General features: G+C 39.9%; 1 protein-coding gene across 1 annotated transcript; it reads left to right on the top strand.

Annotated features, from left to right (window-relative positions):
* Window positions 1-23,050, top strand: LOC113537901 (constitutive coactivator of PPAR-gamma-like protein 1 homolog). The gene is made up of 17 exons (XM_026932593.3): window positions 1-768; window positions 3,934-4,180; window positions 4,799-4,881; window positions 5,857-5,985; window positions 6,066-6,156; window positions 7,764-7,861; window positions 9,156-9,352; window positions 10,590-10,674; window positions 10,779-11,000; window positions 11,194-11,365; window positions 14,504-14,753; window positions 15,211-15,325; window positions 16,429-16,638; window positions 18,362-18,551; window positions 19,088-19,226; window positions 19,942-20,038; window positions 21,129-23,050. The coding sequence occupies exons 1-17, from the start codon at window positions 295-297 to the stop codon at window positions 21,414-21,416; spliced, it is 3,087 nt and encodes a 1,028-aa protein (XP_026788394.2). The 5' UTR covers window positions 1-294; the 3' UTR covers window positions 21,417-23,050.
* The last annotated feature ends 370 nt before the right edge of the window (window positions 23,051-23,420 follow it).

The following is a 23,420-nucleotide window of genomic DNA, read 5'->3' as shown; positions in this document are numbered from 1 at the left end:
TCAGCTCACTGCGCTCCAGACCACAGACATGGCTACATAGGACTGCACATGGCGGCCAGCGGCCATGACCCAAACTACCCCCACAACTCACCAAAAATAACAACAAATGCATTTCTAACACATACGATTTGATTCATTTCGGATTCATCAGTTCCATCCTTGGCAATATTTGTTTTGTTTTGTTTTTTCCAGCGTAGGCGAGAAAGTGAGGCAGAGGCTTAGAACTCCTCGCTTTTTCAACTTGCATTTTTACAGCCCTAGTTTTTTTAATTTCCCCCTCAACAGAGAGCAGTCATGGGCGTGCAAGGCTTTCAGGAGTACATCGAGAAGCACTGCCCGAGCTCCGTGGTGCCGGTGGAGCTGCAGAAGCTGGCGCGGGGGAGTTTGGTGGGAGGCGGCAGGCAGAGGCCGCCGCAGGGCCCGCTGCGCTTGCTAGTGGACGCGGAGAACTGCGTGCACCGGCTCTACGGCGGCTTCTACACCGACTGGGTCGGCGGCGGCCAGTGGAACCACATGCTCGGCTACCTGGCTGCGCTGGCCAAGGCCTGCTTCAGCGGCAACATCCAGCTGCAGGTGTGCTTCAACGGCGCGCTGGAGAAGGGCCGCCTGCACGAGTGGGTCAAGCGGCAGGTGAACGAGCGGCAGACGGCGCAGCAGATTGTCAGCCACATCCAGAATAAGGGAACCCCGCCGCCCAAAGTCTGGTTCCTGCCGCCTGTCTGTATGGCGCACTGCATCCGCCTGGCGCTCCTCAGGTTCCGGATTGAAGTAAGTCGGCTACCGTTAGCGTCACTTAACCGCAGGACAGCTGGCTTACTTACATGGCACTTAGTCTTGTGTCTGTTTTCTCCTGGAGAAGCAGCATCTCGGTGAGGCGAGCCTGAATGGGAAAAACTTGTTCACGGAGACACATCGTGTACTGTTGGTTAATCCAGCTTTCCTCCATTATCCTCATAAACCCTCAGTTCAGTTAGCAACTAGCCATAACCCTGTACTGGTGAAAGCTACTAGCAGCCACTTGTTAACAGGTTTTCACAACATTGTCTTGTAACAAATAACTTGTCAACCCGTGTATGACTTTTTTTTCCTAAGAAAAGTCCAATTCGAGCAAGGTAAAGTCAGTTACAGACCGAGCTAACTTTATAATTTTTACTCCGAACTAAACCGCCTCTCTACATTGCTAATATTGGACAGATTTAGCTGCTTTTAGCTAGCTTTTCTCTCTTAGACTGTGTTCAAGCTCACTCTGAAACGTTTAAAAGTACTACTTTCATTATTATGTTGTGTTAAATTAGGGTTAATTAGATCCAGTTCAAGAGTTTTTCACACTCGAATCATTTAAACTGTCAAAAGTCCAAGCTGTCAGTTAGCTGAAACCGAAAAGCTGGCTAGTTCACCCGGCCTCAGAGCATGCTAGCATTCCGGGCCTTGCTAAAATCCATAGCCTGTTAAAGTTCCATATATAAATATATATGTGTGTTCACGTTCTCCTTGAAATTCAGATTAAATAACAATTTACATAAAACCATTGACTAATTGTTGACCTTCTTTACTTTTTCTCTTTCAAAAAAAAAAAAGAAGGCTCGAGAACTTGTTCCCTTTTGCAGATTACCTTACAGAATTGATCCGTTTGTCTCTAAACGGCAAAATATTTAGTTTAACTTGAAGCCATTTCACAGTTGGCTTGTCATTATTCTGATGTACTTTCAGACTGAGATCATTCGCTCCACCGAAAGACCAAATTAATCAGACCAAATTGTGGGGAGATCATATTAGTATTAGGCTGTCTGGGTTGCCCCGCCTCTGTCGTGCTCTGATAGGCTACTCACTAGAGTTTTACGTCGGAACTATAGGAAACCCTGCACTCTGATTGGTCAAACAGATGTACATCACTTGAGCTGAGTTTCAGAGGCGCACAGCAAACAGGCCCTGATCAAGCTGGTGAGCCTTTTTTCCTGAAATGGTTGAGGAGACACAGAATCCCAAACCATGCGGCTGTTTTACATTTCATCAGTCAGCTGTTTTAAAAATAAAAAAGGGCTGATCTCTTTCTTCCCATGACACACTTGAATCTAGTGATTTTGACTGTTATTCAGTAGTCAGTATTGACCTGTGCTTGATTATTAAAGGAAACTTCCATCCTGAAACATATTAAAAGTGTTTATCAGGCTTGTGCGATATTGATTTTTCTCTGCTCTTGATTTATCATTTTAAAAAAAGTGATAAAAGATAGCCTAAAAATGCCAGTAAAACAGAGCATTTCCACCCTTTGAGGTTTAAGAGCAAGTAGGGAAGGATGTCGTATCACCAGTACGGTCAGGAACTCGGCACCAGAAATCACCAAAATGCAGCTGGGTGGTGGTTTTTTTAGGTGATTCCACAGTAATTCGCACTAAACATAAACAATTTTTTACATTATTAACATTACAGTGCAATTTACGTTATTAACATTATTTGTTAAGTGTTAGATTTGATGCTTTGTTGTAGGTCTGTGTAAACTTTTTACGTCTTTTGTGCTTTTTTTTTTTTTTTTCCCCCTCTTTCAGCCAAAAAGCGAAATGTTTTGGTGGTTTCCCTAATAAATATACTTAACTGATGTTATTAGGGATAGCTATAGTTTCATTGTGTGAGGTTAGCTACGTCGAACATATGTGATAGGTTTTATTTCACATTAATGAACTTGAAATGTTCTCCATTTCCCGTGACAGACAGCTAAGGAACAGGAGATTTAGGTGAAGGGGACAGGGCTTCCAGGTCGTGTCAGTTAGTACTGAAGAGTTCAAAACACCAGCGCAGATCGTTTCAGATTCATATGTAGATATGAACATACATGTGCTGTTTTTATTGAGGGGAGTAAGACTGCTCTTTGGCCTATTTTTGAGTGGTAACTCATACTAGCGTACTCTGATGTCAAATTACACAGCTCCTACACAACGTGCATATGCAGGTCTGGTAACATATAATCAGAGTAAAAATCACCAGACATAGTGGCAGTGTAATGTCATGTAGGGATGATTAAATCAGCTTAGTATTTATATTGAAATTTGTGATGTGCTAGTGATTCTGGTGCTTATTTATTGGTTGATGCTGTATTATCATTATTCCAGTGAGAAGTTGGTGGTTGTGCTAGCGCAGTTACAATGGCGTTTAATGGAAGATACTTCAGCAACTTCAGTCATAACAGAGCATGGTCAGGTTTCACGCTTTCTCCTAAAAACAAAAGTGCAAGAGTTTCTTCTGTCCCTCACCATTTTCAGTGATGTTCAGTTTCATACTAATGAGAAATCTAATGTTGCCTTCAAAGAGCCAGAATGTAGTGCAGCTATACAAAGGAGTTGCTCTGAGCTACAGCAGAGACTTGGCTCGCCTAGTTAGCGATCTCTGAGATTACGAGCGTGATGATGATGACAGTAGTAGTAGAGAGAAAGTTGACGCTTTGGAAGCTGATCTGTTTTGAGCAGAGTGTGCAGGAGAAGAGGTGAGAGAGCTGGACAGGCTAAAAGACTAAAGTGCTGCTGCACCTCTCACTTCAGTTGGAGAAATGGCAGTTCTGTCTGCGGCTAGTTGAACGGCATTGTGAGCATTGTAGGAAACCGTTAACCAAAGTGAAACTAGACCAATATGTCAATGAAGAAGATTTAAGCTAATACGTCAACCTGGAATTTAATTACAAAATAAATCTTGGATGCCACTGAAGATAATGTTAATTATAAAGATTAATATGCAAGTCGTTCAGGGTGAAGTGCTTAGTGTCGAATTACTGCATATTAATGATGGTTGATGTGTGATCCTGTGCAATGTTAATGCAGTCCCCTGGATATATTTGCTGAGAATTTCTGAATATAATGCTAGTAATGATTTAGGGAGTGTGAAAGTAGCAAGTCCACATCCTTGGTTAGAGTATTTTTAGTAGTGTCTGTTTCTTTTCCCCAGGTTGTGCAGAGCGTTGAGGATCATCACCAGGAAGTAATTGCCTTATATAGAGAGAACGGGTTCCATGGCTTGGTAGCCTATGATTCTGATTATGCTCTGTGCAACATCCCATACTACTTCAGCGCCCACGCTCTAAAACTCAGCCGCAATGGCAAGAGCCTCACCACCAGCCAGTACCTGATGCACGAAGTTGCCAAGCAGCTGGATCTCAATCCAAATCGCTTTGTCATCTTTGCTTCACTCTTAGGTAAGCTATATGTTTGTGAAACGAGTTTGGGTTTTTAGCTGTAGTGGAATCCGAAGCTAACAGTTTATTCACGTTACCTTACGTTCACACTAGTCGGCGACAAAGTGACCATTTGTTTTCTGTGTACACGAGCGCCACGGAGCCACGGATTTCAATGACAGTGGTAAATAACAAAGTGACTGTGATGAAACATTTCGCCTTACATTTTCTCAATTCTATTCAAATTAGGTATGACTCAGCAAAGCTACAAATCTAAACGATCGGCTCAAATGATTCCTTGGACAAATTGCATGGCACATCTAGTCTGACTTTTTTCAGTTCCCTATGCAAGTCCAATTTTAGTTCATACCTGCAGATCGTCTTAAATTACTGTTTGACACACAAATATGGGAGAAAAACTTACAATTGTGCTGCCGGTATATGTAGCTAGTACGCTTAGCATGCGCTGCTAATCTGCTAATCCACTGGACAGTGTACGCCCACAAGTAACAACAGCAGTCACTACATGACCACAGGAAAACAAGTGACATGAGTGATTTGTTGCTTGCTAGTGTGAACATAATGAACATAGTGATCTGCCACCTGTTTAAAAAGTGCTCATGTGTTGCTTGTTTCCAGGGAATCACATTTTGCCTGATGAGGATCTTGCTGCCTTTCATTGGAGTTTACTTGGCCCAGAGCACCCTTTAGCATCCCTGAAGGTACAGTAATCATCTGCTCAAAAACAAGGGTATGTCTGTTCATAGTCTTGTTTTTGTTTTCTGTTTTCTTCTTAAATTATCGTTGCTTTTTGCATGCACGATCCCTGCATGCACTCAAAGACCAAGTGAGTCTCTGTAAGTGTTTAAAAGAGTTTGAAAACAAGACTTGTGCTTGCATTAGATTCCCTCTGCAGTAAGCCATGGTGTTCAGATTCCTTGGCAACCAGATTGAAATGAGGTCTGGCAAGCAACTTATGAGGACTGTGAGAAATCACTTTAACCTTACGTGCTTGTTTAGCCCTAAACCCCTGTGTCTCTTTTAGTCTTAAAAACAGTGTCTTTAAGTGCCTTGCATAACTATTTACCCCCTTGAACTGTTCCACATTTTATGTTGCTGCAACCTGGAACTGAAACGGACTCGACTGGGATTGAGTATCATGAATCTACACAAAATGGCCCAGAATATTGAAATAGCCTCTTGGTTGCTTCCCTGATTAATGGCCTCCTTACCCAGTTCCTGACTTTTGGTAGGCAGTCTCCTCTGACCAGATTCATGGTTGTGCCATATTCTTTGGGATGTTTTTTTATAACCAAACCCTGACTGATACTTTTCCTGAACTTTATTTTGACAGCTTTTTATTTTTTTTCCTACCATCAGTCAAGGGTTTGGCAAATGAGATATAATCCCTGTTAAGTAAATTTCGGTTCCAGGATGTAAAGCTGCAAATGTGGAATAGGTCAAGAGAGGTGAGTACATACGCAGGCCATTGTGTAAGAGAGGAGTGGTTGTATCTAGTTAAATGTTTGATTGTGTTTTTCTGTGGTTTTCTTCAATGTTGGCATCAATGTTGCTTTTACTGGTTCAGTGAGAATCAGGATTAGTGATGAATGATTCAAGACTTGAATGTTTTGCCCTGTTGTTGTCATGCCAAGACAAAGGTCTGGAGGTCTGACGGGTAGTTGGTTTTGCCTTAGGTCCGTGCCCATCAGCTAGTACTTCCTCCCTGTGATGTCGTAATAAGGGCTGTGGCAGAGTACGTGCGCAACTTACAGGATGTCAATGACCTGGAAGCCATCGCTAAAGACATATTCAAGCACTCCCAGGTAAGCTCACCTGTTTATCTAGTGTCTCTTTTTGGGGATTTTATATGTTTTGATCCAACTTTTTTGCTTGCTGTTTCCAGTCGAGGACTGATGACAAACTTATACGCTTCAAGAAGGCAGTGGAGTATTACTCAGCTGCCAGTAAGCCCCCCCACTCCTCTTCTTATATAGGTAAGCTCTTGTTTACTATCATTTTCCAACCATTTCTTTCTGCACAGTGCTTGTCTAAGTCTTGTTCCTGCAGAGTTTTTTTTTTTTTTGTTTGGTGGTTTGCTCGAGTCCAGGTTGAACAGACAGACTCTGTATTTCTAAGCAGTCTCCCAGCTTCAGACCTCTCAGTAATGCTTGAAATTTTCCCACTAGCCCCCAGACCTTGTGTGCACTTTGGAATGGCTGCTATGCCCCATGCATACAAATAGGCTTCTTCAGAATGGCTTCTTGCATCAAAGTTGCTAGTGTGGGAAAGAAAATGCAATGGAGAAAGCACAAACAATTTTAGCAGCTTCTTTCATAAAGGGACATTAGAGAATTTATTAAATAATATAAATTTGATCTTGTTTTCCAAAATGCAATTAGTTGCAAGTTGTAGAATGAACCTGATAAGTGCTCAGCACTGTTTAAATCTCGAGTGTATTTGGGTTTTTAATTTTACAACGTTTACGTAATAATATATTAGTATGAGCTGGTTTTTATATTTTTATAACATGCTTAATTACTCTGAAATCTAACTATTTATTTAAAGCTGCTGGATGTAAGATTTTCTAATTCTGGTAGGAAAATGTACTTGTGGAAGAATTTCATAACATGGGTTGTTTTGCACTTTCCTGCACCACACACATTAATCTCCTGGCTATGGGGGCCAATTAATAAACACTGAGTGAGAATGTAAGGCTGCATCCCAGGGTGTTAAGAGAATAAATTAACTTTATCTGTGACAGTTACCGCGTACCAGATGCAAGAGCAAAACTTCTCGAAAAGAATTTGTCGTTTAGATATTGCCAGCTGGTTAGTTCTTACAATGACTGCCTGATCAAGCAGCAGTACCCATGCATCACTGATCTGCTGTAGTGTAACTGCTCTCTCAGTGGCATCATAAACAGCACATAACCTGCAGAATGAGCTAGGTTTCAGTCTATATTTTGAGTTACACAGGTGGCTGACGCATAACCACAAATTCCTTTTTCTATAAATAAATAAATACATACATACATACATACATACATACATAAATAAATAACCCTGTCTCTGAAAGGATGAATTATACAGTTTTAGAACAAGATTTATAAAATACCATTGATTATTGACTGTACATTTGCCCTTAGCCTTTTATTATAGGTGAGTTTGTGTCAACAGTGGTCTGTTTCTTTTCACTATACGGGAGAAGTGAATTACTGTTTGTGATAGGTGCCCATATGGACCGGGTGCAGTGCATGAGCTTAAAAATGCTGTAGTATTGCTCTAACTCTACATACACTAATGAATATTATTGATTTTATCCAAATTCCCTAACTCATCATTTTGCAGAATTTGTAGAAGGTGCATTTCAAGGCCGAAGAGAGGGAAAGCAAGAGGCAGTGTTTAATGAATGAGAAAGAAGCAAAGTTTGCTTTACGCATGGCAGGCTGAAGGGGTCGGGGGTGGTGATATGTAAACTTGTAAACTCCATTTGCTGTATGTAAACAGAGAAGAGAAGGCTTGGTCTCTCATCTGGTTTGCAGTGAGAATAAGGTCTTGCATTTGATTACTATAGTTTTTTTTTTTTCCCTGTGTGCCTGCAGCCAGACCAAAGCGGCTTGGAGTCCCCGAAACTGTGCCACCTTATGCACATCCACCAATACCCAACATTCCGCAGCCGTCCCTCCCGCAGCAGCCTGTGGTGAGTGCTATGCTCCTGCCCCACCTACAGACATCTGCTCATGAGCGATGAATGCAACTACACATGAGAGACAGCAGCCATCAGTCATGACAACACAACAAAGTGTCGGACTAATGTTTTTTTTTTTTTTTGTTGTTTTTTTAAACAAATACACAATGTGCAGTGTCAAACAACAAAAATACATCCATAACATAGCCATAATCATCAAATGGAGGCTTTGGCATTTTGCGCAATGACTATGATGACTTCAGTCTGTTTGGTAAGTTAGTGTTAGTGGCTTTGGGGGCAGGACACTAGCCAGACGTATTTTCCGTGATGATTCCATTCTAACACAGTAAATAGTTAGAATTACAAAAACAATAGGCCATATGTGGTTGTTGAGATTCCTTAACAGTACATAGTTTTCTCTTGAATTGGGGTTTACGGAGTTATTGCTAAGGGACTGTTTGTAGAATAGCCTGCTTAGCAAACTAGATGTTAAACTGCTTGCACATTCATATTTAAATCATAAAATTTGATAAGTTGACTCATACATTGCCCTTTAACAGCCTATCCATCATGTGAACTATAATACATGCTTTCAAATAAATGTTTCCCATTAGACAGTGCAACTCTATACAATGTTCCCCAAATAAAGCCACAGCAGAAATGTTTCTCCAGGATCTCTGAGTTGTTCTGTTTCATCCCACCTCCTGTAGGTGGAGTGGCTGCACTAAATTGCCCCTAGGTATGAATAAGAGTCTGAATGTGTGTGCATGGTGCCCTGTGATGGACTGGAGTGTATTCTTGCTTCACACCAAATGTTCTTGAACTGAAGATGAATTAATGAATATCGTTTCAATGAAAATCCACAATAAAATATTACGAAGTATATTTTTGGTCCCAAGTTTAAACCATTTGCCCAAGTTTAAACCAACTCAACAGAGAACCCACAAGCTAGTAGCAAATCTTCCACATAATTCAGAAAGGGCAAAGAGTTTTACTAGGTCCATTGCAAAGTTTATTACAAAAGGAACTATCCGCCATTGTTGCAAACCCAGACATTCTCTTGTTGCGCGTGCTGTAGCCAAGGTAAAGCATTTTATTAATTTAGAGGCATTGAAAATCATTTTATAATTGCATCATGGCATCATTAATCAAAGTAGCATTGAATCATAGGGGTCATAAAGATTCCCACCCCTAACAGGGATGTACAGAGTACAGAGCTGTGCTTGTTAGTACTGGCCGATTAAAATAACCTTCTGATTGCCACAATGAGTGACGCTGCTGTTTTTTTTCTCCTCTTCATTCTCAGAGCCAGCAGAACTCCTCAGGGCTGGTGGCTAAAGGGCCCTCCGATCAGAATAGCTTCAGCAACATTCCACACGAAGGCAAGCAGCACACGCCGCTGTATGAGAGAGCTTCTCCAAACCATGCCGAGCCAGCCTTCTTCAACGCCTCGTCCACTTCCTCATCGTCTGAGAATGAGGAGAACACGAGCCCCACTGCCAAGTGAGTAGTGAAACATCTGAGAAACCTGCCACTGCAGCTCTTACTGCAAAGAGCTCTCTGCAAATATTACAGGCAGGGTTTTTTGTTTGCTTTTGCTTTAGGGATAGGAATTAATTATGGTGCCAGCTAATAAAGAGCATTAAGAATTTGATCATCTGTAAAGCAAACGTGTTCTTAAGACTGAAACGAAATCTATTTTTAGCTTTTAACTAATAGAATTTGCTTTAGATTGTGACTAACAGTACGTTGTAAAATCTAACAGTACTCTCTTTGGAGTCATAGAACAGCATGTTTTGCACAGAAAGAAAAAGCTCTCAGTCTCTTTGGAATTACATCCATTTATGGCACAATGTGGTTGAACATGCCACACAGCAAATTAGTGACTGTTTATGCCCTTTAAATAGCAAGTTTGGGGGGAAAAGCAAAAATCAGAAGGCAAAAATATTCCTCTTATTTTGATCATTTACCATCATACAAATAAATGGGTGATGAAATCTGAAATCATCAAATACTTGCTGTAAATGACATTAGTTTAAAAAATTTAATGTAAAACTGTTAATAATGTAAAACTGTTAAAAATATAATAAAATAGCAGACTAAGGCAGGACCTAATGTTTTAATGTGTGGTCAAATCACTAGTAGTTTGATAATTAGTTTTTAAATTATTGCTGTTGTCCTAATATTTCTTTTTCATCAACACTTTTTTTTTAAAAAAAAATGTTTTCTGATTTTAGTGGTTAATGCCAAAGCATTCACACTTGTGTTACAAACCATTTAGTTAACCTTCTCCCCAGTACACAAATCCCACACCTCTAGTGTGTCAGTATTGCATTTATGACTTATCCACAGACCACAAGGACCATGTATATTATCAAAAGGAATATAATAAAAATATTAAGTCTGTAAATATCTAGATGATAATCTTTTATATACTGCCAAGGTGTGTTCCTTTTTTCCTCCACTTTCTGAGAGTAACTTACCTGCCTGTTATTATGCTAGTTTGAATCGAATTCTTTGTCACCTGCAAATGAAACTGAGGGATTTAATATATTTCTTAATATAAAAATCACTCTTGTGCCCACCCCAATTTTGTCCACATCACTGTAAACCACATCAGGTGGGGTAGGTTGCTGACTGTGAAGGGATTTAAAACCTTTAAGTTTAAAAAAACTCAACACGTTTTCACTTCGACTGGTTTCGGATTTGATGCAGTGTTTGGATTCTTTTCTTTTTTCAGTCATATAGGTGACCATAAAGGATGGGACAAACAAAGAGATCAGGTGAACAGTGTGCCAGAAGGAGACCTGGAGGACCAAAATAAAGTGGGTGACGTACATTCCCAACAGCAAATGACCTTATTTACGACAGTTGATGTGGTAGTGTTATTTCCTTCTCACATAATGGTCTGTTCATTCTCTCTGTTCAGTCTGACCCTTCTGTGACCTCCCCTGTGAGTCAAGGCACGGAGGTCGGAGGTCACCATGGAGTCAATGCCCAGATCCCATCACTGCTCTCAATGCCAACTAGAAACCACATGGACATCACCACGCCTCCTTTGCCTTCAGTGGCACCTGAGGTGCTGCGAGTAGCTGAACACAGACACAAGAAGGGCCTCATGCACCCTTACATCTACCACATACTCAATAAGGTCAGTTTCCAGATTGTAACATCACCTATGAGCTTTATATATAGTGAGTAGCTTGTGTAGATTTTATATCTATGAGCAGACCTTATCAAGCTATGAGAATTAAAAACTGATGAATCCTCATGTAGTTGTAGACCAGGTTGTTGTCATGTTCTCACAAGTGACTGCCAGTCTGGTTTTTCATCCCTACCTGCAGGGAGAGATTAAGTTGTCAGTTGCAATTGAAGATGAAGCTAATAAGGAGCTGCCATCCGCCGTGCAGCTGTACCGGCCGATCCGCCAGTATGTTTATGGTGTGCTCTTCAGCCTGGCTGAGGCCAAGAAGAAAGCAGAGAGGCTTGCAATCAGGAGAAATCGCATCCCTGAATGTAAGTAGCACCAACAAAAACATAAATTGAAAACATACGCAAATATAATTAATTACCCACCCTCCTTTGGTCTTGTCAGAAATGTTCTAATGTAGCCCACATGTTGCCTGGATCCGGTTTAGACACGTGTTGCTATGTTGTAGACATATGTTGGTGTTTTTTAGACATACATAGATCTACCAATGATGGCAGAAAAAAGATTAGGTTAAATTTAGTGAAGGTTAAGAGCAATTCGCCTAACTAGGCCATTAATAATGTAATTAATGTACAGTTAAGACTGGCGTGTGTGTATATGTGTATATATAAAAAAAACATCCTGTGTGGGGAGAGTCTGCAGGCTGAAACACCTTGTTGATGAGAGAGATCAGAGGAGAATGACCAGACTGGTCTGAGCTGACAGGAAGTCTATAGTAAATCAAATAAGTACTCTTTACAGCTGTGGTCATTACAAAAGCAATCTCAGAACAGCAGCCTTTATTTGTGACATACATTACAGCACAGTGAAGTTTTTTTCTTCGCATATCCCAGCTTGTTAGGAAGTTGAGGTCAGAGTGCAGGGTCAGCCATGATATAGTGCCCCTGGAGCAGAGAGGGTTAAGGGCCTTGCTCAAGGGCCTTAACATCAAACCTTGATGGGTGGGCTACAGCAGAAGAAGACCACATCAGAACAAGAATGTCAGGCTATCATGGGCACAGACTCACCCAAACTCGACAGCTGAAGACCGGAAAAAGACCAGGTGATTTTTTTTTTTTCCCCTAATCTTGGACTGTCCCGTTTGGGTGGGCCTGTTCCCCAATTCTTGGCTGTTCTTGGCTGACAAGGATGGAACCTGATGTGGTCTTCTGCTGTTGTAGCCCATCCACCTCAGTGTTTGTCTGTTGTGTGTTCTGAGATTGCTTTTGTAATGACCACAGTTGTAAAGAGTACTTATTTGATTTACTATAGACTTCCTGTCAGCTCAGACCAGTCTGGTCATTCTCCTCTGATCTCTCTCATCTTCAAGGTGTTTCAGCCTGCAGACTCTCCCCACACAGGATGTTTTTTGTTTTTCGCACCATTCTGTGTAAACTCTATAGGCTGTAGTGTGTGCAATTCCCAGGAGATCAGCACTTTCTGAAATACTCAAACTAGCCCATCTGGTACCAACAGTGTCTTGACCAGTGTCTGCATAATTTTAAGCATTGTGCTGCTGCCGCATGATTGGCTGATTGGATAACGGCATACATGAGCAGGTGTACAGGTGTTCCTAATAAAGTGGGTGGTGAGTGAATACACAACACCCCTCCCTTAATAGACAAACAATAGACAAAGCAGACTCTCCTTGGTAAGTACTCTTTGATGTGTAATGGACACATGGAGAGAAATGAGGTAGTCTTCAAATAAGATATTAGATGTAATGTCTGTGAGAGGTTTTGTATTCGATAAAAGTGTATCAAAATCTACATTTACTCTGTAGTGTAGTGAATTCCTGTATTAACCATTTGTCTTTGTCCTTAGAATTATTTTCAGTTATTCATTGTCATTATTCGTTCATTCATTGTTTAATTCACTCTTTAATATCCTTAATATACAAATTAGTTAAAACATGCTTAATCAAAATAGATGAGGGCCTAACAGACATTACTAACCTGCCTTTTAGATAAAAACACGCAGCAGCTACTCGAGTTGCTCACTAATATGTACTCTCTCTTTGTGATTTTATTGGTTTTTACAAACCAGGTAAAGTATACGGATACACATACATTCACTGGCCACTTTAACAGAAACGCCTGTACCCCTGCTCATTCATGCAGTTATCCAGTCAGCCAATCATGTAGCAGCAGCACAGTGCAAAAGATCATGCAGATACTAGGTGGTCCCTGTGATTGGTGGATGAGTATCTCGGACACTGCTGATATTTGGTATTTTTCCAGAAAACCGTCGTTAGAGTTAACACAGAATAGTGCAAAAAACATCCAGTGAGTGGCAGTTCTGTGGTGGAAATGCCTTGTTAATGAGAGAGGTCAGAGGAGAATGACATGAATGAGCAGATGTACAGGTGTTCCTATTAAAGTGGCCGTTGAGTGTATATGTAAATAAAGGTCCTGATCTTTACACAGAGTATTTTGTCTGAATTGTGTACTATATATATGTTGAGATATAAATGTTGAGTAATAATAGTAAGTAAAATATTTTAGAAATATATTTGTAAGTCTGATGGGAAATCTATAATTACTGTACAGAGCTCAGTGCCAGAGTAGTTACCTAAGAAAGGTACATACGGTATCATACGACAGATAATAATAAAAACATTCTTTACTCGAAAAGAAAAAGGGGATAGAAGAGAAATACATATTTACTCATTTATAATGCTAGTCAGACAGCTCAGTCCTCAACACAGGCTGGCTCTCCTGTCGTTTGCAAGTTTTTCCTGGCTCACAAAGATTGTCTGTAAAGGAAAAAAATAATAACAATTGTTAGCTATGTTTTCTAAGCTCAGACGTTCCACATTAAACCCCCCTTTTAAGCCAGCAAATACATTTAATATTTCATTTGACGAAAGACAGAAACTGTGTCATTTGAGTGTTTTTGGCAATTCAGAAGGCAGTATTTTAGGCTACTGTAACAAAATAAACAACGAGACAGCAACACATGGCTTGTTTTTGGCAAAAAGCTTCAGGGGCTGTTCAGGAGTGTAATATGCTTACATTAAACAAACTGCACTAAATTCTCCCCATAAACACTATACTGTTTGGGTTTATTTATTATTAATGTTTTAGCGCTTTTGTTTTGTTTTTTAAAGCATATTCAAAACATTTAAAAATATATAAAATGCATGCAATTTTATATCTTTTTATACAAAATTTGTCTTAGAGGTTTTTAGGTGCTGTGTGCTCAAATGTAATTGTGTTGAAAGTATTTTGTGTTTGTGATGGCTAGATAGCTATCAGTGTGCACGTATGTTTTGCACAACCTTTATAAATAAACCTCTTTATAATTTATGTACTCATTAGTGCCTTTCTACTTTTGAAGGTGTAACATGATTGTAGCCATTTTATAAAAGTGACCTTGCGCAAGGCAGAAATGACCGCAGTAAATATACACCAGCAACCACAGAAATCCAGCCCTCTCTAGTTGCCTGTTCCATCTAATCACAGATCAGCCTGTTATTATAAAAGAGTGGGCAGCCTACAAGGGTAAATCTCCACACACCCCCGAGCTGGTGGAGGCACTTTCCTTCCGTGAGTGGACCTGCCCCAACCTGAAGAAGCTGTGGCTGGGCAAGGCTGTGGAGGACAAGAACCGGCGCATAAGGGCTTTCCTGGCCTGCATGAGGTCTGACACTCCAGCCATGCTGAACCCTGCCAACGTGCCCACTCATCTCATGGTGCTCTGCTGCGTACTGCGGTGAGAGAACTCGCACACGTGTGTATATATATATATATATATATATATATATGTGTATACACAAACACACACACGCACAAGCACAGCTGCAGGCCTATATCCCAGCCAAACCTGAATGTTTTGAGGATACTATCTGTTCACCCACATGATTACACAAGACAATGGCTGGTTTTCTAGATGAAGATTAAATGAACACTTCACCCAAAAATGATAGTGTTTCTTATATTAAATGAAAGTTATTTGGGGTCATTATTTATGATTACTTATTTGGTTCAGATATTTTTATAAGTCCACTCTGGCTAAACTGCACAGTTATGAAGATTTTATTAATTAAAATTCTGTAATGTTTTGGTGTATATCTTGATCTGCATTCAGAAAACCAGTCCGTAGCAGCAGGAGACTAATTGGTTCCTGTACCTTTTGTTGTTGTATTTCACGCCTTTGTGTTTTGCTTCAGGTTTATGTTACAATGGCCAGGAGTAAGAATTTTGCGTCGTAACGAACTTGACGCTTTCCTAGCCCAAGCACTTTCTCCTAAACTTTATGAGCCTGACCAGCTGCAGGAACTGAAGGTGATTGTGTGGCGACTGTTGTATGTGGAATGTCCAGGGAAAACACTGAACGAGACTTATTTTCAGGGCAGTTTAATGTCTCTGGTTAGTTTGGGTTTAAAGGAATTTACCCGTCTGGCACAGAGTAGAAGTTAGCTTTCCCAGGACGCTCCACATATTCCAAAGTAATGTGCTTAGTGCATAACCTTAAAGCATGCTTTAATATATTAGCTGGCTTTGTAGGAAAAGATGCTTTTTTTTACTGACCTTAAATATAGGGGAATTTGTGTCTGTGTATGTTTTCTTGTCAACTTGTTCATGAGTGCACATGGACATTTGCTAATTGCCTAAGCCATCCACACTAGGCATGTGCTTTCATCTGTAGCGTGTGTAAAAGGGCTGGGCAATATGATGGAATAATATAGTTACCAGCTAATGAATCTGATCGCTCATATTGGGAACAAAAGCAGATGATAAAACAGCAGAGGCCTGATGTTAAAAAACTTAGGTAACTGGGTAATATACAAATGTAGCTACAGCAGGCATGATGGATAAACTTCTCATATAGTGATCACATATGAGGAAGAAAAACAAGATGAGGTGTAGGTTATATTATAAAATCATTTATTTTAAGCATTTAGTTATAACAAAATGTAGAACAAATTTAATTAAAAGGCATATAATGTTTTCTGTTCGGACATACTTTTTGAAATGTGTGGAGATGGGGGGAAAAGTAGGAAACCAACGTGATCAATGAGAAACAGGTTACCACGACAACCCTAACTACAAAGCTACAAGCTAATTTACACATAGGGTTGGGCGATGTAATCAGTTTTTTATTATTATTATTATTATTAAAACATAAGAACATTGTTATACTTATTTTCTATATATTGCCCAGCCTCTGTGTGTGTGTCTTGAATTTGTGTCTCCATATTTGCTCTGTGCTGCTTGGCTGGCTGTGCAGGCTGCTCGTGCTGGCTGTGTGCCTTCCCCCCCTTGCTTGGTTCTGCGTTCCTCTCACTTTGTGCTTTGCTGCTGCTTGATTGGGACGCTCGCTTTTACTTTCTTTTTTTTTTCTGCCATTTTCTCTTCCAATCCAACACTCCATTTCTTGTCTCCAGATTGAGAACCTGGATGCACGAGGTGTACAGCTGGCGGCGCTCTTCATGTGTGGTGTAGACATGGCACTGCTGGCGAATGATGCGTGCGGTCAGCCAATACCCTGGGAGCACTGCTGCCCGTGGATGTACTTTGATGGCAAGCTGCTGCAGAGCAAGCTGATCGGGGCCACGCGAGAAAAGGTCCCACTCCTCGACCTCTGTGATGGTCAGGTAATAATAATCACAAGCATTTACCTAAAATTCGTAGTAGTGTTATGAAATGATTTTAAAATGGAGGTTGTGGAACTCGATGTGTGAGAGTGTGGAGAAAGACTCGGGAAGCAGGCGGAATTTTAGCCGAGCTTGCGTTTATTCAGTCCAAGCTTTTCTGCACACTTTCAGAACAGAAACTGTTGTAAAGAACAACAAAACAACTCAGCAGAGAAAGGGTCCGTCGTGGACTCGTGGCTTTCGCTCTGTCAAGTTCAAGTTCACACTCCTCCGCATGTGCATGTGGGTATGGGTGTGTGTGTGTGCGCGTGTCTCGCAAGCTCCCCCAGCTATATCCCTCTCTCTCTCTCTCTCTCTCGCCCTCTCTCTCTGGTTATGAGAGTTGCCGAAAGCACAAAGAGACACAAATAAGTAGACTGGCGGTAACAAGACACAGGTGAGAATCATCACGTGTTACCTGCTGGTTCATCCCCACCTTCTTCCCGTCCACAGCTGATGCTCGATTACGTCCCCGCTGCCACAGAGGTAAAGAAGCAAAATAGAAGAGAGATGAAAATATCGAAAGAAAAGGCCATTCGTTTTTTTTTCCCCACTCAAGTTCACATGAGTTATCCCAAAAAGCAAAGATAAGAGAGGTTAAAAAACCTACTTGCTGTAGTTAAATATTAAAAAAAAAAACAAAACAAGAAGTTTTCATCCATTATGAAACATGTATTTCTATTATGATTCTTGAATCAGTGTCACTAGTTGGTAAATTAGCTATTTGGTAAAATAAGATAAGATAATCCTTTATTCGTCCCCCAGTGGGGAAATTTGCATTGTTACAGCAGCAGATATAAGGATATAAAAAATATATAAGTATAAAAATATAAAAGAGACACACCAAGAATGCACAAAAACACAAACACACAACAGTATTAAAGTGACCCTGATGACAGTGAAACACTTATTGTTATTATTATTATTATTATTATTATTATTATTAATAATAATAATAATAATAATAATAATAATAATAAAATTACTTTTATTGACATAAAATAGTAGGAAAATGTACATCATTCTTACATAATACATCCAGAGTCTTGTAGAATGCATTCCCAGGTGAATTTATGCTGTCCTGATGGTTTTTTTTTTTGGTCCCATACTCCTTCCTGCTCCCAAGGGAATTCTGACCAATTCTGACCCACCCTGCCCGCTCCAGAGGGAATTCTGACCCACCCCGCCCGCTGCAGAGGGAATTCTGACCAACCCTGCCCACTTCTGCAGTCTTGTCTATCTTTGAGTTGTACCTGTCTGTGATATTTTCAGACAAACTTAGTTGGTTCTGGTTTCCAAAATATAAGCAAATGTATAGTTTATATTTATTTCCTTTTAAGTAATTTAAGACAACCAGCATAAAGCAGCTGGATGAAGATGGATGAATGAGTGTAATAAATACATTGCACAGTACCACATGAACATGCTAATGAATGTGGTCTTTCTTTGTGAGCTGTGTATCTGACTGCCTGCTCCTACCCACATGAACGTTAAAAAAAAAAAAAAATTCCCAGTCCTAATGCACTCATCTCTCTTGAAGGCCAAAAGGGATACAAAATGCATGCATTTCCATCTATGTATTAAAATGCCTACTCAGTGTAGCACATCAACTAATTCCCAAACCTTTTGTTAGCTAAAATCAGATGCTGAACTCTAAGCACTTATTTTCTCATTTTATGTGTAGGCTGAGCTGGTTGCCAAACTGGAAAAGATGCGCCAGAGTATTATGGAGGGATTGAACTTCTCTCGGCCTCCTCACCCCCTCCCATTCCCACCTCCACCTCCACACGCCATGCCCTTCTACCCCCCCAACAGCACCTTCTACCCACCTCCTCCTCTACCCCCTCCACCAGGGAGAGGCAGGGCCATGCCAGGTAAGTGCATGTTAACTCTGTTACACATGTTCTGGTACATTCTAACCCTGTTTACTATTCAATGATGGCTGTCCTGTTGACTCAAGACCACTTTCGATTTAGTTTGTAAATTTTTTTTATGCAGTTGTAAAATTAGTGCAGAATATACCCGCAGATGTCTACAGATTAGTTATTAGCAATGTAATCAATAATTATGGAATTAGACATGATTGCGGGTCCTCCTGATGCCAGGTGTGTGCGCACAGGCAGCATTGCAAATAAGATACTGTAAGAATACTTTTATTTCACCCAAGATTATTTCATTTTGTTGTTTATTTCGAGTTGTTGGCCTTCCTTTCAAACCACTGACATTGCATAGATGTGATTAGACTGGAGCAGTTGGACAAAGTGCGTTTGCTTTTAAATGTTCAAGAATACAATTCGCAGTGTAAATGGAGAACATTTGAGAGATGTCTTGCATTTTTGTATTTGCTTCTGTTTGTTGGATAAATGTATAATAAGCAGCGTTAATCGCTGAATTGTGTATCTGTGAGCAGGACTCCAGACCATCCCATCACAAGGGGGCAAACTTGAGATCGCTGGCACGGTGGTGGGGCAGTGGGCGGGCTCTCGGCGTGGCAGGGGCCGGGGCTCCTTCCCTATTCAGGTGGTGTCAGTTGGAGGACCAAGCAGAGGGTGAGTCCCAGTGAAGTTTGATTTAAAGGGACGCATGTGGGTTAATTTTAAACAAATTTATAAATATGTCCATTGCTCATATCCAGACTTAATTTGGTGATTTCCCTGCTCAACGAAACATGATTCAGCTAATAAGTTAATTATTGGATTTAGTCTGTGTTAGGGTTATAGATAAATGGATACAATTCCTGCATATCAATGTATATGCAGATATAACACACACACACATGTTTTCCTAGCAATACTATAAACAATATTTGGGCAAACTGTGCACAAAACTTGGGACTGAGATTGCTTGACTTTCTCAGTTATCTTATTTTTAAAAAGTACTGGAGTACAAATGTGTATCTGCTTTTCACTTACATTCTCACTCCTCGCTGTTTTTCAGTCTTATAAACAATATCTGTGCTTTTGGCTGTTCAAGTGTGTTTTTGACTCTGCAGTCCTGCACTAATCATGCCTCCTGTGTGCACAAGATTCTGCTGCTGTTTGCGGGTAAAGGAGTTTCAGTGGCGCTATTATTCCCCAGCCGTTACCACATCCCTTTACAGTTTGATCATCATGGAATCTCACATTGCAATAATGATGAAATATGATTAATCCTGCAGCTCTAGTATATGTGTTACAAGAGGGAAATGCTGGGTTATGCCATCTGACACTTGAATATCTCTAAAATGTTTCCGTGAACTTGAAACTTTTTTTGTCTTTTGGGTAGACGACCAAGAGGTGTGATTTCAACCCCTCTTATAAGGACCTTTGGTCGGGGAGCCAGATACCATAGCAAAGGTTTCAGAAGTCAGGGATCACACCAGGTTAGTTACACTGATCATTATTTTCCTCCTCTTCCTTGCTTTTCATACCACTGTGTGGTGGCCTTGGAAAACCTGTCTGATGTTGCTGTGGCTGTATTCAGGCAAATCAGTGAATGTCAACTTTGATCAGGTTGTTGGGTAGTTAAATGCCATAGCAAAATGGACACACACCTAATCTATTCAGTTTTTTCATATCAGCTTTCCAGTTGTTCATGGCGGATTTGTTCCTTAACATAATCATCAAACATAAAAGTGCTTACACACTGTACAGCTAGCAGTAGACAAAGTTTGAACATGTTTGAATGACCTACTTAAAATATGGAAAATTTAGCTAACAGAGCAATACTTACAGTATATTTTATATTTGCAATAGTTTATAATGTAAATATATTAAATATGAAATGGCTAGGTGGATGGAACTTCTCAATATCCTGTCAATCTAATTAATATAGATAGAATTTTGGTGGTCATATTTATCATTTATATATCTTATTTATTACATGTAATTAAACTTTAAATAAATAGTACTTGCTTTCAGTCAGTCAGTGTTTTGAGGTCTTTCACTGGAATTGGAATGGGAGTTTTCTCCCTTTTCACTTTGGGGCTAACCGGACTTTAAAATGCTAGAACTTTACTTGTGCTCCAGATACCCGCAAAAGGGAAACCTGTACTTTTCAGAACTATATATAGTAGAAAACCTCAAGATTTCACAATGTGAAGGATTTCCCCTGACCGCCACACATTTAATCTAAGGACTGGAATCTTATGATGATCATATTACATTATAACACACCACAACTTCTAATTATCTAGGAACATGACATTAAACATTTTGACATTATTTCTACCAGCATACATAATGTTAATAAGACTTCAGATTTGCTCATCATGGTATAATATCATACTGCTATACTGTCACACCATAAACTGAATAAGAATGAATTGCTTCTTCACTTCCCCCATCAGTTGAGTCTATATAGTTCATTAACATGGCATATTGTGAGTTATTTGCTGTGTACATAGTCACTGACATTCTTAATTATTGAAATTAAGTAAAAATGAAGTGATAAAGGGGTCCCATTTTTTTCAGAGTAAACCGGCGTATGCCAACTCCACCAATGACGTAGGGAAAGAACGGAAGAAGCCCAAGGCAGAGAGTAAAACACCATCTGAAGGGTCCGCCGTGGCTGAGAACGGGGTGGAGGGCAAAGAGGCGGAGCTTAATGGGAACAAAGTAGCTCCCAACCAACCAGAAAGTGCCTTTAGCAACGACTCAAAAATGTGCAATATGAATCCTCATTTAAATGCACTAAATACAGACAGTGAGTGCCACAGAGACGAAGCTCTGAGTGCTGCTGTCTTAAAAACAGAAGAGTAAACCTATTTTTATAGAGAGGGTGAAGGATGGAAGGTTCAGGGTTAAGGAAAATCTGGAAAGATGGAAAGCCTACAGTTGGTGTACATTTTTTTCCTCTCCGAAATGTGATTAATGAGGACTTACTGTATGATTTTTTTTTTTTTTTTTTTTTTTTTTTTTTTGAATCCCTCTTTGATGTCAGCAAGCAAGTACAGGTTAATGACAATATTTCTCAGTAAAAGCATAGACATATAAAGTATACCAGTTTTTAGAGAATACTACCAGTATATAAGGAGTTATGTCTACTCCCTCCTCACTAATTACCTGTCTCAAACTGCTTATGCAGACGTTTTATTTTACATTCTCTTGAATTGCTGAAGCCAAAAAATCATTTTGGCAGTCTTTTTATACTCATAGGTTGAGACGTTTTACCAATAGTTGGCACCATATATATTTGCCATTGTAACTGATTTTGTGTTGTGTCACAGTAAATGCTTTTTTCTTTTAAGAAGTGAAACAACAGGAAAAAAAAAAAAAAGAGAGAAGCAAGAGCATATTTCTCACCTGGGTCATCGCTGTGGGTTTACTTGAGCTAAAATGTGCAGAATTGTTTGGAAATTAAGTAACTAGTATAAATACTGCAGCTTAGTTCTGATGATCTCAGTGTCATGCTACTAGCATCGTAAGAAGTGTCATGAAACAGAAAAATCACAGAAAAGATGCAAAAGATCCAATGACAAATGCCACTGTTTTCTTTGTCAGGAATTGCCATGCATCAGTGATTGATATTAGCGTGGTTTCTTGAATCAATTGTAGAACATTAGTATGATGGTTTCAGCAACTTTTTGCATGGTTCACAACTTTAAAAATGGTGTGTAGTTATTATGCATGTTGTCCTTTTTCTTCCATCTCTACAAGTACTGTGCCCATTTGCAAAATCTTAAAAAGGCTCTAATAATCAGTAATAGTCCTAAAAATGTGTTAACTGTTAGTCAGTAACTGATTTGCTCTAACCTTAAATTTTTGTGATTATTGCCCTCTGTTGCATTTACTCCAAAATATCAGATGTTATCTAGCCACTTTAAATATTGTTAACCCTGGTATACTCATCCATCTCTGTATCCGTTATTGTACTTTGTTGCTGTTTTCTGCATTCAAGTTAGCCAACCGTATGTCTGGGGGGGGAAAAAAAAGAGAAAACTCTCTTGGAAAAAAAGCTTCAGTCTTCAAATGACCAGCCCTTCCCTTCCCCCCCTTTTTCTTAGCTGGAAAACAAAGCAGTGAAATTATATGACCTTCCCATTTTGAGAGTTTAGCCTAAGCAGGTAATGTTTGAATCATTTTGGTGTTTTGTTTAGTGTTTTCAGAGCTTATTGTACTTCGGAATAAGAATCATTACTTCAAGTTTTCCACATAATCCTCCTGATGCTTTCCATTGCACATTAGTGATCAGAAATATGGTGTATTCCCCTGCCCGCAAGACTAAATAGGCTACCTTAATGTAAGTTGATCGGAGTTTTTTCCTAACTCATGGGGTGTCAAAGAATGATCTACTGTTGGGTTTGAGTGATTGTTGATGGTTTGTGGTGTGATGTATTTGAAGGAAATTGAATGCAACTTACAATGCTTAATAAAAGTCTATTCTTTTAGTATAATTCTTGTGTGTGGATATTTTTTCACCCATGCCTTTTAAGTTTCTTGAATTTACCCATTTGTGTTAAATCCTACTTTTTGGACAGAATGTTATGTCACATTACCATGTATTCACCGGATAGGCTCTGGATGCCTCGCAGCCTTGACCTGGACAAAGCAGTAACTGAAGATGAATGATTCACTTTTGCCCTTTGGATTGAAGAGAAGTTGGCAATTGTTCCCTGCAATTTTGCCCTCCCTATTCCTGAGACTAATGCCATTTGTGGTGGTGTATGCTGAGATTCAGCAGGTATGTGATCAAGCAGTATTAGTTTCACTCAGCAGACAAAGCTCAGTCAGGATTTTAGTCTCTCACTCTCACTCTCAAGCTCT

The sequence above is a fragment of the Pangasianodon hypophthalmus genome, chromosome 20, assembly GCF_027358585.1.
Source record: "Pangasianodon hypophthalmus isolate fPanHyp1 chromosome 20, fPanHyp1.pri, whole genome shotgun sequence".
Classification (NCBI taxonomy): Eukaryota; Metazoa; Chordata; class Actinopteri; order Siluriformes; family Pangasiidae; genus Pangasianodon; species Pangasianodon hypophthalmus.
The sequence above is the reverse complement of the archived record's forward strand: the minus strand, read 5'-3'. Positions and strand labels throughout refer to the sequence as shown.

Coding starts and splice junctions, on each gene's coding strand:
- LOC113537901 (XM_026932593.3), top strand. CDS start 295: ATGGGCGTGCAAGGCTTTCAGGAGTACATCGAGAAGCACTGCCCGAGC. Junction 10,675..10,778: donor ACCTGGAGGACCAAAATAAA/GTGGGTGACGTA, acceptor CTCTCTGTTCAG/TCTGACCCTTCTGTGACCTC. Junction 15,326..16,428: donor ACCAGCTGCAGGAACTGAAG/GTGATTGTGTGG, acceptor TCTTGTCTCCAG/ATTGAGAACCTGGATGCACG.